The 15306-nt window shown below is 42.2% G+C and overlaps 1 protein-coding gene across 1 annotated transcript; it reads right to left on the bottom strand.

The window, feature by feature from the left end:
* Window positions 1-12723: 12723 nt before the first annotated feature.
* Window positions 12724-14914, bottom strand: LOC106584201 (forkhead box C1-A). The gene has a single exon (XM_014169211.2). The coding sequence runs from the start codon at window positions 14652-14654 to the stop codon at window positions 13239-13241; it is 1416 nt and encodes a 471-aa protein (XP_014024686.1). The 5' UTR covers window positions 14655-14914; the 3' UTR covers window positions 12724-13238.
* Between the last annotated feature and the right edge of the window lie 392 nt (window positions 14915-15306).

Raw genomic sequence — 15306 nt, 5'->3', positions numbered from 1 at the left:
ACAGGGTCACCTAGCTTCCAGTCCTTAAGAAACTATGCAGTATTTTGTTTTTTTTATGTATTATTTCTTACATTTCTAGCCCAAAAATGTTAAATGACATTACATTCAGCCGGGAAGAACTATTGGATATCAGAGCGATGTCAACTTAACAGCACAACAACCAAGAATACGACTTTCCCGAAGCAGATCCTTTGTTCGAACCACCCAAGGTATTCGAACTGATTCCAGAGGCTGACACAAAACAACTTTCCAGCAGAAGAGGTAGACGGAGTGGCCTTCTGGTCAGACTTCGAAGGCGCGCACACCACCCACCACTTCTGAGTATATTACTCGCTAATGTCCAGTCTCTAGATAACAAGGTCGACGGAATTAGGGCAAGAGTTGCTTTCCAGAGAGACATCTGGGATTGTAACATACTCTGTTTCATGGAAACATGGCTCTCTGGGTACATGCTGTCGGAGTCGGTACAGCCTCCAGGATTTTTTGTGTGTTGCAAAGACAGGAATAAACATCTCTCAAGGAAGAAGAAGGGCGGGCTGTATGTTTCATGATTAATGACTCATGGTGTAATTGTAACAACATACAGGAACTCAAGTCCTTCTTTTCACGACCTAGAATTCCTCACAATCAAATGCCAACCGTATTATCTCCCAAGAGAATTCTCGTCGGTTATTGTCACAGCCATGTATATCCCCCCTCAAGCTGATACCACGACAGCCCTCAAGGAACTCCACTGGACCCTATGCAAACTGGAAACCATATATCCTGAGGCTGCATTTATTGTAGCTGGGGATTTTAACAAAGCAAATTTGAGAACAAGGCTAACTAAATTCTATATTGATTGGTGTACCCGGGCTGGAAAAACACTGGATGACTGCGACTCTAACTTCCGTGATGCATACAACGCCCTCCGTCTGGCAAATCTGACCATGACTCCATTTTGCTCCTCCCCTCCTATAGGCAGAAACTCAAACAGGATGTACCCGTGACAAGGACCATTCAACGCTGGTGTGACCAATCGGAATCCACGCTTCAAGATTGTTTTGATCATGCGGACTGGGACATGTTCCTGTTAGCCTCAGAGAACAATATAGATTTATAAGCTGATTTGGCAAGTGAGTTTATAAGGAAGTGCATAGGAGACATTGTACCCACTGTGACTAGTAAAACCTACCCTAACCAGAAACCGTGGATAGATGGAGGCATTCGCGCAAAACTGAAAGCACGATCCAGCACATTTAACCATGGAAAGATGACCAGGAATATGGCTGAATACAAACAGTGTAGTTATTCCCTCGGCAAGGCAATCAAACAAGCGAAATGTCAGTATAAGGAAAAAGTGGAGTTGCATTTCAATGGCTCAGACACAAGACGTATGTCGCAGGGTCTACAAACAATCACGGACTACAAAAAGAAAATCAGCCACGTCACGGACACCGACGTCTTTGCTTCGATGAGACAGCCTATAGGGAGGAGGTGAGGGCACTCGTAGTTTGTTGTCAGGAAAACAACCTCTCACTCAACGTCAACAAAACAAAGGAGATGATCGTGGACTTCAGGAAACAGCAGAGGGAGCACCCCCCTATCCACATCGACGGGATAGCAGTGGAGGAGGTGGAAATGTTTAAGTTCCTCAGTGTACACATCACGGACAAACTGAAATAGTCCCCCCACACAGAAAGTGTGGTGAAGAAGGCACAAAGTGCACAAAGTGCCTCTTCACCCTTAGGAGGCTGAAGAAATGTGGCTTATCACCTAAAACCCTCACAAACATTTACAGATGCACAATTGAGAGCACCCTGTCGGGCTGTAGAGAGAGAGAGAGAGAGAGAATACCTTTACTTGTGTGTATTAGGTAGTTGTGGAATTGTTAGATTACTTGTTGATATTGCTGCACTGTCGGCACTAGATGCACAAGTATTTCACTACACTCGCAATAACATCTGCTAACCATGTGTATGTGACCAATAAAATTGTATTTGATTTGATTTAAATATTTAGACTGTTAAAATGAGTGAGCGTGAGATAAGAAAAGAATGAGTGAGAAAAGAAAGTCAAGAGACAAACAGAAAGGGTAAGGTATACCGAGAGAGAGAACAAGTGAAAAAGAGAGAGAGAGAAGGGTGTCTTTTCCAGGTTGTATCTTTGGTGGTCTCAGGCAGGGTCTCAGTGGATTGTGAACCTAGTGCAAAACACAACAGGGAAACAGAGGAGGGAGCAAGTAGGGGATGAGGGAGGGAGGGAGTTACACCACTGAAGTCCCACAATTCATCATGCTCTGGCACCGATGGGGGCCGTCTGGAGGAGAGGGAGAGGGGAGAATCGGGGGAGTCTGGGATTGATGGCCAGTGAGACTTTGTGACCTCCCTTTCCCCGAGAGACGGGATACTGCTGTGTGTGTGTGAGAGAGAGAGAGAGAGAGAGAGAGAGAGAGAGAGAGAGAGAGAGAGAGAGAGAGAGAGAGAGAGAGAGAGAGAGAGAGAGAGAGAGAGAGAGAGAGAGAGGATCTGAATATCTGTGTACATCCTACAGACATCCTAGTGAGTTGTGTTTGATATTGAGAGATAGTGGAGGAATGAAAGTCTTTATAATAGGAAGTCTCTACTCTACTCTGACTGTAAAATGACTCTGTTCTAAACACCATTCTCTGGCCATGAAACATGACTGAGATATTTTTGTTTCTCTCTCTCCTTCTTCCTTTCTCTGTCTCTCGCTCTCTCTCTCTCTCCCTAGGAATACCTGTAAGGTGACAGCAATGACAAAGTTAGTCTGGAAAGCAAAGATCACTTTTGAGGTGGGTGTTGCGCTTTACTCTGTGTGTGTCTGTGTGTGTTGTTTCGGAACCTAGGGCTTCCAGGCTTGCCTAATAGTTCTGTAACCTGAGTTAATGTGTGCATTTATGTGAGAAATCAGCGTTTGAGGATGGTGTTGGATGCACATGAGCCGAAACAGACAGAAACCTTACCTCAGGTCTAGGGACAGCTCTATCTTGACTCCTTTGGGTCGGCGAGCCTAAGCAGATTATTATGTTCAGATGGTGACGGAAACAAAAAAGAAAACTACAAACAGGCATGCCTAAACTAAAGATTCTAAATAAAAACGAAAGGCCTCATGACCAACAAACACACCAGCAATCTCATGGCTTGCAAGCTGGGACCCTGACGATCTTAATTGGCAGCACTTGATTTGCAAATCTAGCTTTGGCTCAGCACCTAGACCCGGTTGCTGCCACCTGGGGGATGGAGTGTGGAAGTGTATCCTGGATAGTGTGTTTGTCTACAGTGCCTTCTGAAAGTATTTACACCACTTGACTTCTTCAAAATGTTGTTGTGGTACAGCCTGAATTTCAAATGAATTGTCACTGGTCTACACACAATACCCCATAATATCAAAGTGGAATTATGTTATTTTTTTTATTTTTTTACAAATTAATTACAAATGAAAGGCTGAAATGTCTTGAGTCAATTATTCAACCCCTTTGTTATGGCAGGCCTAAATAAGTTGAGGAGTAAACATTTGCTTAAAAAGTCATATAATACGTTGCATGGACTCACTCTGTGTTCAATAATAGTGTTTAACATGATTTTTTTTATGACAACCTAATTTCTTTACCCCACACATATAATTTACCTGTAAGAAGGGCACCTGTTGGAAGACATTGAATATCGCTTTGAGCATGGTGAAGTTATTAACAAGCCCTAATTTACATTGGAGAGGTTTACCAAGAAGACAGTGAATGTTCTTGAGTGGCCGAGTTACAGTTTAGACTTAAATCTACTTGAAAATCTTTGGCAAGACCTGAAAATGGTTGTCTAGCAATGATCAACAACCAATTTGACAGAGCTTGAAATTTGTTTTTAAGAATAATGGGCAAATGTTGCACAAATCCAGGTGTGGAAAGCTCTTAGAGATTTACCCAGAAAGACTCACAGCTGTAATCACTGCCAAAGGTGCTTCTACAAAGTTTTGACTCAGGGGTGTGAATACTTATGTAAATTAGATTGTTCTGTATTTCATTTTCAATAACACTCTGTGTTTACATGGTATTGTGTGTAAATGGTGAGAGAGAAAAATATATAATCCACTTGGCATTCAGGCTGTAACACAACAAAATGTGGAATAAGTCAAGGGGTATGAACTGTACACTGTATGTCCTAACACTAATCTTCCCCCCATATTGTGTGTGTGTGTGTGTGTGTGTGTGTGCGTGCGTGCGTGCGTGCGTGCGTGCGGTGGGACTGGAGATGCACTGCATGCTGGTCTTCTTTGATGACGTTCTTCCCAGCCGGCCTCTTGTGTTGTCAGTCCGCTATTTTAAACACAACTTAAACTGGGGAAATTAAGCAGCTTTTAAGTAGCAAAACTAATGCTTTATACCTGGTTATAAGCCTCTATGAGCCTAATAGAGCAATAAGAAGTAGCTAAACTCTGATTCAACAAACCAATTTGGACAAATCTCCCACTTACAGTAAATGACATCAACATTACTAAATAAAGAGAAAGCAGTACAAATTATGCTGTCTCCATTATTTCCCTTATTTTTGTCTTAGGGCTTTTGTATTTCAACCTATTTTCCCAGAATTAATCAACTGTTTGGTTGTCAGTGTTTGTAAATTAATATTTAGGGTACTATGTAGGTTAAGAGTACATAATATATGTTTCTAAACTAAACCACTATTGTACTCTTTAGGAGCTGGTGAAAGAGATAGTTGATGCTAACATCCAACTCATGAAGAATTTCCCAAACGCATTAAACCACGTCCTGTAAATCAATCCAAACCTAGGGAATCATCTGAGCACTCCAGACCACACAGTGCACAGCGACTCTACAGTCGCTACTGTACGCTGGAAGGAATATTACAACTCGTCTGGAAATAAATGTTTCGTCACTTTTCTGTCCCAAATTAAGTATATCCGTCTGTCATTTGTAAAATGACCCAAAAATATTTTATAGATTTCATTCAACGTTTGTGCAATCATTTGGCATATGTATTTAATAATATAAATACAATGAAACCTGTTATTTGATATAGTTGTCCCTATACTTTGTGAATATTTTCTTGACTGTTGATACCCAAACTCTTCATCACTTTCCCCTTAAAATTGTAATTATCCTAAGTGTTTATGATTTGGATGATAATTCGCTCTTCGACGTTATTCCACAAATATGTGGATAGACCAGAGGACACGTGTACAAATGTGTGCCTGATAAATAGGGGAGAGATGTTATGTCTTTGGTTAAATCTTCTAAGCGTATTTTAGAGGTAAAACCTCAAGCTTGAGGCGAGTCAGAATATTGGAGTAATGTTGTCTGAGAGAGTCTCGCGCCCAGGTTGCTCAGAGGTCGATCCGAGGCCCAGCCCCTGTGATTTCCCTTCCCCTGTGATTTCCCTTCTCGCACTCGGCGTTCCTCGGATTGCCCCGTGAGCACACTGCCCCTTTTAATTCCTCAGGAAATGCGCTTCCGAGAGGCCTGGCCCTGGATCCCACTGCTGCAGAATGTGTCTCAATCTAGACGTTCTATGTGCCCGGTCCAAGCACAGCGCTCCCGGGAAGCTGCTTCTACTCTACATAATGACCTCTGTCGTTTTGTCGTTGACTCCTGCTGGAATATGTGGAAAATTAACCGCTTGATTAATCCCGCTAAAGTCGATGTCCGCGCCCCCGCGGAAATTTAATTAGCATAATAATAAAAAATCCCCATAAAATCCATCAGTTTAAGACAGATATATCTTTTTTTTTTTTTGCATTGGATGAGTCTCAATCTACTGCATCCGCCTATGTTGCACTTCTGCATTTGTGGTGAAAGGTGACAGAGCTAGCACGGTGTTTGTCAGACTATGAGACATCCCAAAAATCGGTCTTCTGACAAAAGCGTCTGTAGCTTCCGAATGGTTTGACCTTCAAACTATTATGAAGAGATTGAAAGATGAGACTCTCACGATCATGTGCATGTCAGTTGTTTTGCTCTTGTGAGGCCTGGAAACCCACAGGCCTCACAAGACCAGTCTGAAGGTCCCATACCAGTTGAAAAAAATTAAAGTATATATGGAGACTGTTTAATGCCAAAAATATGGGGTTAAATACATGTACAATATATATATATATATATATATATATATATATATATATATATATATATATATATATATATATATATATATATATATATATATATATATATATATATATATATGTATGTGTGTGTGTGTGTGTGTATGTGTTTCCTGATATTTCTTATATCCCTTAGATATAGGAGACACTTCAGAACAAACTTCACTTTGATATGTTTTTGGGACTATCTGTTGTTATATCTAGTGAATGTGTTATTAAATGCGTTTGTATGGGTTAATAGCAGTAAGGCCCAAAATAACTTTTCATTAAAAAAAATATGTTTTAAATTTTTTTGATACTTCAAAGGGTCTTAATATTCCATTTCAAATAGATAAATGATCCTTGGTATGACCTTAAAACAATTCCATATAACGTCGGGAGTCCTTTGACATGTTTCTTAAATTGAAAATTGAGGGTTTCAAAGTAGGTTTGCAAAGAGGGAACGAACTGATTTGTATAGATTTGCCTGCCTGCCTCTCTCTTTTTTTCTTAAAGACAACACCTCGAACATTTAAACTCACAGTTTGACCATTGGAGACAGCGCTGCATCTGTGTGGACCTGTAATTGGTAACAGATGGAGCTTTGAGGTTGGCCCTGGAGCCCAGCAGAACCCGGCTGCGAGCGAAAACACACCAGTTTCCACTGTGCCGAGTCTCCTCCTCGCGCCCAACCGGCCCCACACAGGTGCACGGGCCCAGCCGCGCGCCACCACTAACTGCAGCAGCCCTGTGCTGGTCGAGGCTCGCCTTTCAGAACGCACGGGAACTGAAGGCAGGCGACCCTGTTCCAGGCTGGAGTTACTGGAAAAGAACGCGAGAGAAGAACTTGGCTATGAAAAACTAAATAAGCCTTAATACTTTTTACAGTTAAAGAGAAGAAAATACAAATTGTATTCAAAATACAATTAAATACTCTAACAATCTCCTGAAATGGTGGTCTTTAGAAAAATGTTTTTATCGCTCCCTGTTCATTATCTTAGGCTATTCCTAATATTTTAAATAGAGGGTATAGTGTTGTATTGCTAATATATTTGCCTCAATTTGAATATAAGGTCTCATTAAAATGTTTGGTTTCATAAATATGATCCAAATGTAATATATACAGGCTCGAGACAAAGCATTGCCTTAGCGGTTTGGAATGCATTCTCAATGTGTTTTTGTTTTTCGTGTCATAGGCCACCGTTTAAAATCAGCTATCACCTGTTCTTCATAAAGCAACAGAGACATAATGAAAATACACTACGTCTATAGCCTAGTGGGCTATAGGCTATAGTAGGCTATAGGCTATATACTCTTTAAATCAATAAAAAGTGAGAGAGTGAAAAGAGAGCGTGAATATAGAAAAACTCCAGCGGAAATGTCGTCCTTAAGTCACCTGAACCCTGTTAGTGGTTAGCATTTCTGACATTCTCCAGGGTCTCGATAAATAAACAAGTAAAGGGGAAATTGTTTGGTAAGTGGAACTCTGTAATTGGATTTATCTCTAATAAAACACAGCAGATTGAGATTACCATCAGAAAGGGTCCCAAATACCGATGCGGTATGAACATTCATCTAAAATGTTGTTTGTTTGTCTTTTTCCTGTAAGATTATTTGTGTGCTATTTCTAAAGGCTGACTGTCACCAACTGATGAGCGAAGAGAGAACCATGAGATCGTCTCGATTATCTGAGAACTCGTACAAAAGCCTTTAATTGTTCATTCGCTTGTCACTTGGATAGCCTATATGCCTAGTTTATAGCAATACTGTATCGAGTAGCCTAAATTCATAGTTTACAGTTTGCTGTTTACATAGTGATAATTACTGTTCCGTGTTCTCCTTTTCTTGCCAACATATTGACTCATTATCATAATCCTTGAATTGGTGTTTGGCATATCGGTTTACGACAGTTGATAGGTATAAACCTTGCTCATTTACACTATTGTAATATAACCTATCGTGTCGTAGAACCCACGAAGCAGTGGCAATCTTCACCGTCACTTCTGACTTTTCCGAGTGATTTGGAAAATGGTGCGCCTTCATGCGTTTTGATCTCCCCAGTTCCTTGGCTCCCCCGGATTTTCCCCGGAGGCCTGCCCGCACAGGACCGGCCTGGGCGGTGAGACAGACGTGACACTCCTGTTGTTAGATTTATCCCCACCACGACCTTAAACAGTGCTTAGTAAATTATGTCTTAATGTATCAGACATGTGTTAGACAGAGCGGAGATTGAATGACCGTGGATTCTTTTTTTGGACGTATTCATGCATTGACGTGTTATTGAGTGGCGTAGCCTACAGCTTTATCTTGAAGGCGTCCAGAAGTGTTGGGTTTGTAGGCCTTAACAGCTTAATTGAAAGGCGAGGGGAGGGTCTCAGCGAAGCGTTACACATCCTCTTTGTGTGTGTGTGTTGTGTGATATTGCTGTTGCCTGACAAATTGATTTGATAAACTCTTGCCCCTGACGCTCATACAGCCCATGTCAGTCTGTGTGCACTGAGCGAATGTCATGACATTCCAACAGACATTCTCACGTTCACTCATTACGTTTTTAATTACGTTTTTAGCTCATTGTGGAACAGTAGTCAAATACAGTTTAATACTTCATGGGGAAATGGTGTTGTTGTGGTCATACTTAGGCTACTTTAATCAAGGCTATTATTAGAATATTGCCTACAAGGTCAGCAATCTTTTCCTATACTAGGCTATTTGTTTTAACCTAATTATTTCATTTTCATAACTATAATGCATAATGCATAGTTTGAAAGTTCAATTCCTTTATTTAATATCTGTCCAAATTCCTTTATTTTTTGTAAAAATGATTTTGCTAGTATTAAAAATCAAGAGGTATAACAATTCCGGTTATCATTATTGCAGCAGAACTCCTCGCCTTGATTAAACATTATCTGTGTCAATAAAAATAGTATTTAACAACCCATATTTAATTAACGTGTAATAACTTAATTTTAACCTCGATATTAATAATAACGTGGTCATTTACATAACGCCTCATTTTATCTGAAAAACTGATCACATGCATTATTTTGTCATAAAGGCAAGCACTCCCCTCACTATCTGTCAACCTAAATAAAGTTCAAATCAATAGTAGGCCTATAGGATTTATTATTTTACAATACTTGAACCTTCTTTAAAGATATGCCCGTCTCCACATAATTATTTATGTTTGTGTAAACGCCTAGGCTATAATGTAGCCTATTAGCTAGAGCTTTGCATGTATGTGGTTGTGCGTGTGTAGGAGGGTGTCCAAGTAAACTAATCGATGAGTCATCTCTGTCTCGTCAACAGTAATAGTCCACGATGTATTCTGTGGTTTGTGTAAACAGCGCGTGAGAGTGTTTTAGGCCAGAAGTGGTAGGCCTATAGGCACTAGACAGCTTTAGAAAGCAACCGGTGCTCACATAGTGGCAGCACGTCGCTTCGCCTTTTTATAAAGCATTGTTGACATCCTCCCCATTGACCTCTGCCTCTCTCGCTCTGCCTTTTCCGTCCAGTGAAAAATGATTCCGCGCGCTGATTGAATTTTATTCCTTCCTGACCTGGCCCGCTCGTGACAGCGCCATCCGTCTTCGTGCGCCGACTTGAAGTTCGTTTATTACTTCGGAAATAATCGGATGATTTGTATTAGCGCGATTATGGCTAGGCATCTATGAGAGACGATCAACGTTTGAACTATCTGCCTATTGAATTATTGGTCGGCCACTATTATATTTCAATCTAATTATATGTGTATTGTTGTGACACAGCCTATGCCAATGCATAGATCTACATTTATAGTTGTTTCTTTTTTGTTGTCATGATGAAAACGGTACAGCCTCTAACCAGTAAACTACAAGGAGCTTGTTTTTATTAGGCTACTGATACACCAATAGTTTATGCGCCATAATAAAATGTGGATAAAACCATCCAGGTTAATAAGCAACATTAGCAGTGTTTATTACTACAGACTAATAGCCTGGAACAGGTCGACGGACTGGAACAACTTTGGTTTGTGCTGTCAAGCAGCCTATATTGAGTGGAGCATTTGTGCTGCGGTGTAGTGTTCCCTGTTCACTTGCTCCATTCTCGATCCAATAGTTTCACAAATGCAAGCAATCACAACAATGACACATTTTCACTGACAACCAGAGAGAAGTTAATCTCCGACCCACTCCTGCCTCCCCTACTTGCCCTACAGACACACCTGCATTACATTTGGGCCTCAGCAAAGCGCTGGTGTCAGAGAGTAAAAATATCGCCTCTCCTCCACTCTCACTGTTCTTTAATCCACAGAGCCCGGGGCCGACTGGCTGCTGGTTCTGGCTCAGCGCGGAGGTATGTGATATAATGCATATAGGCTAAATTCATTATTCTCATATGTTTGACTGAGCCCCAGGCTGTGTCCCAAATGGTACCCTATTCCCATATATAGTGCTCTACTTTTGACGCACTGGCACTAGGGAATAGGGTGTCATTTGGGAGGGCCCCCAGTCAGTTACTCCGTGTAATAGTCAGACCCAGGGCCACATGTTAGAGGCCGCGGATTAGGGAGGGAGGGAGAATATTGTCGTTGACACAATAAGCAAGCAGATGCTTTCTGTACATCCCTGTACACTCAATTAACGAGCAGATTGCCCAAGCTGTAGTGACTACCAATTGTTACTCTATTGGAACGATGAAGTAGTATGACTGGTGGTCTGCTGCACAAACATGTTAGCTGTTTTTTTTTTTAAGGAAACCACTACAATTTTGTTGTGAATTTGTTTTAACTGCAAATTTGATTTATCTGCAATTCAAACAGTCAAGCTACCGTAATATCTTAGCAGTGAGTATTTTAAAACATCTTAAATGGTACAAATTAGTGTGTATTTAATGAAAGGAAATAATAATAACGATATAACCATGCAAAAGAAGATAACACATTTTCACCAGATCTTGTCCTATTGCATTATCAATACATTTTCTTGAAACCGACTGATATTTTTTTAACAATGTCTAGATGAACAATTATACTTTAAATTCCTAATTTAAATGAATTCAAAGTCTCTCTCTCTCTCTCTCTCTCTCGCTCTCTCTCTCTCTCTCTCTCTCTGTGTGTGTATGTTGTTGGCAATGTTTTATGTAATCTTTAACAAGTTGCTGCAGCAACCAAACATCTGGCAAAGATAATATTTCAGGTATGCGTGGTATAACTAAGCGTCCGTAAACACACGTGGCCACTCCAAACAACAGCCGGATACCCTGGCACCGGGGAGCTAGTAGCCTAAACAGCGACCTAGCCCTCCATCAATAGCCGTGATACAACGTTTGGCTCCTGGCTCGCCCTGCACCAAGGACCCGTTAAACTAAAGTCGGCCCGGAGGTTAAGATGATGACAGAGTATCTCATCTCAGGGGGAAAAAAAGCCAAGCAAAGCTTACATCTGTTGTCACCAAATTGACTCCACATCCCTCCTCAATATAGCATTATGATTTTAGAATATAAATTACTATGGTATCTTAATTGCACAAACAAAACATTTGTTTGTGTAGATATGTATATATCTCTCTCTCTTATCTCTATCCCTTTCCTCTGTCTCTGTCTCTCTCTCTCTGTCTCAGATTGTGTGCTGTAGTTCTGCGGAATATTTCATTTCTGCTGACTACACAAATATAGGCCAAGGCAGACGAGTAGGCCCAGTAGCCTACATCTTATTTTAGCTTTTTATAACAAAGCAAAAATGTCCAAATATTGCAAACCCTGCATTCAAGATAGGCCTGCCCTAAATGTAGAAACAAAACTAGCATTTTGCTAATCATTATTTTGATTTGGATGTTTTGGACACACAAATCGTATTTCCCCCATATAGCACATCCCATAGCCCAAGGAGAGGCATGTTGAAACATTTGTTATGTTACCATAACAATAGCTTATCCTTTACAGGAATAACTAACAATTACACGGAAATATATCACAAACCCTGGGTACTTGCATAATACACTACAAGCCCAGCAACAAACATATTGCCTATATTACATCCTTTCGGAATTACAATACATGTAATACATCAGAAAATCGGATTAGTGGCTGTAGCCTTGTGTGTGTAGTATTGCTTTACGTTGTAATAATACTGAGACTCATAAGATTGTCACATCGTTGAAACTGTTTGGGTTTTGCAGTGATTTCTCAAGAAAATAAACCAATGCAACTCACTACAGTCTGCAACGTCTGCTTCCAGGCCAAAACTGCGTGCGGATGTACCCCCATAGGCCCCATTATTGTAGCAGGGCCATAAGGCCATCACAGTACATCAAGACAGGAAACAGAACGCCTTAATTACTCGAAATAGCCACCGTAAATATAGTCACACTGCGTGAGGTGTTTTGTACCATAGTTTCTGTTTTATATAATTCATTCGAAATACAGAAGACAAACGTCCCCTGCAGTTTGTTTATGTTTAGGCATACCTCAGTCTTTTAAAATGACAAATGATTTGAATCATAGGACTATATACAAATGAAGTCTATGTACGAACAGAAAATGCAACATGACACCTAATTTTGCAATAATAGGCCAAACTTTTATTTTACATTGCGTCCCTTATTCTAAAGCCAGGACAATATAGGCCTCTATGGAGCTAATAAACACGTCAGATTTAAATCAAATAGATTGGCAATTTATTAGACAAACAATGCAATGCCTTCAGAATACTTCTAACAAATAAGACAACACATTTAATAGAATACGTCGGTATACAAGTTCCCCTCCATTGTTTTTATAAAATAACAATTCCTAGGACAATTTTAGGCAGCTGAATTTGGAAACTTAGTCCAGAACATCCAACTATAATCCTTTACTTTCTAATAATAAATTACTATATGCAATTTACAATCAATAACACGTTTATAAAATGGTGGATGTTAAAACAACAATCTTTAAAAACAAAGTTCCCAAAGTGAGAGAGAAAAAACTTACGTGTTTTTTTGGTGTTGTAACACACGCCTCTGTCTGTCATACACACCAGAACAATTCTCATCTCTCTCAATATGTTTAGTCCATTCTGTGAGGAATAAAGGACCGGTATGAGGGAGGTTTAAGTACAAAAAGATGAAAATATATATATATTAAAGTTATTCGTTTTTTTTTTTTAAAACATGTTTTTGTTGTTTTTAGAACTTGCTGCAGTCATAAACGAAAGCTCCGGAAGTACGGTAGATGGATTGACCGGAGGGGAAAGCCATTTGACAGCTATTATTCCCGTTAACCTGAGAGCTATTCAAACCGATCCGTTGAGACTCGAACATCTCTCGCACCGAGTGGAAGTTCTGTTGCTGTGCCGGGTAGCTCGTGCCCAGGTGTCCCAGGTCCCCGTACCAGGACGCGAGCCGGCCCTGGTGCGCGTGGTGACCACCATCCTGTCCCACGCTCAGGTTGCCATGCCCGAGCGGGGATGTGGTCGTCGTGGTGATGGAGTAATCGGACAGTGTCTCGTCCAAGGTGGTGGAGGGCGCGAGGTGGCCGCCTCGGTCTCCGGCGTACAAGCTCATGGCTTGCATGTTGCAATGGTATGTAGCGTTAGAGTTCGTGGAGATGGAGTTCTGGTTGCAGTTTGGTGAGTTGTAAGCAGACGTCTGGTTGGGGGAATAGTTGAGCGATAGAGAGGGGGTTATACCTGTCCTAGAGGATGCGATAAGAGGGGACGTGAGCTCCGTGGTGCCCTGAGGCGACCCCCGAAGTGAGGTCATGATGTTGTCCACGCTGAAGCCCTGCGCCGCCGCCTGGATCTGGTGGTGATGCTCGGGGCCCTCCATTGAGAGGGACCGGGCGGAGGGCACACTGTGAGGGCTGCCGGTGGACATACTACTGCTGCTGCCAGGACTCTCTATTTTGGGCACAGGTAAGCCTGGGGACTCGGCCTGTGGAGGAGTAGAAGTCCCGTTCTCCGTCTTTATATCCTGGATGCGCACGGGCTGGGAGCCCTGCACGGGCTGCTCGTTCTCCAGGTCAGGGGCTCCTCTCCTTGACAAGTCCTTGCCTTGCCTATCATCCTTGTCCTTCTGAACGTTACTCTTCTTGAACCGTCTGCGACGCCTCAGGAAGCTGCCGTTCTCGAACATGTTATAGGAGTCCGGATCCAGAGTCCAGTAGCTGCCTTTACCGGGCTTCTTATCGTCCCGGGCCACTTTGACGAAGCACTCGTTGAGGGACAGGTTGTGCCGGATGCTGTTCTGCCATCCCTGCTTGTTATCTCGGTAGAACGGGAACCTCTCCATGATAAATTGATAAATCCCATTCAGTGTCACCTTCTTGTCTGGTGAGTTCTGTATCGCCATGGTGATGAGGGCGATGTAGCTGTACGGAGGTTTGACCATGTCCTTGGGCTGGTGCTGCGGGGTGTACGGTCCGTACGCACGCGCCATGCTGGCCTGGTACTGGTCTTGGGCCGGGTGAGAGTACATACTCATGGGAGCAGACATACCGCTGTATCCTCCACCGGTCGCGGCCCGGTAGTAGCTCTGGTCACTGCTAATGTAAGGCACGACGCCAAGAGAGTTAGGACTGGAGACGGAGTAGCGCGCCTGCATTCTCTCCTCCTCGCCTTCCCGTAAAGTTTGAAAGAATGAAGAACTCTCCCTAAAGCTTCAGCCGGACGGCGATGGGTAGCTCCGGTTTCCTTCGCAGTCTCCTTTGCTTTATTTTCTGTTTGTTGCGAAGGGAGTTTGGGGAAATATGTTTAGCCTAAGCCACGGCTTGCCAGGGTGACTGGAGTGAAGGCTGCGCACAGTCTACTGAGGCGAACATTGAGAAAACTACAGCTCAAGCATCCGTCACGACAGAGAAACTTGTTTTACTCGGTTCACATTTTGGCCTGTGGCTGCTCCTCCCCGAATGCGTTCCAACATCCAATCGGATGGGAGCTCGATTCGAACGTGCACGAGGAAAAGCAAAGTTGCAGCAGTCAGAGATCCTTCCAGGCTGTGTTACACACACACACACACACACACACACACACACACACACACACACACACACACACACACACACACACACACACACACACACACACACACACACACACACACACACACACACACACACACACACACACACACACACACACACACACACACACACACTGAAATTAAACAAGGGGAGGTGTGGGGAACTCCCTGCTCACGTAAGATGATTTGAGGGACAACGCTATGATATTGCTCAATTTGCCAACGGTTTGTGCAA

The sequence above is a fragment of the Salmo salar genome, chromosome ssa23, assembly GCF_905237065.1.
Source record: "Salmo salar chromosome ssa23, Ssal_v3.1, whole genome shotgun sequence".
Lineage (NCBI taxonomy): Eukaryota > Metazoa > Chordata > Actinopteri > Salmoniformes > Salmonidae > Salmo > Salmo salar.
Note: the sequence above shows the minus strand (reverse complement) of the source record. Positions and strands in the feature narration are given on the sequence as shown.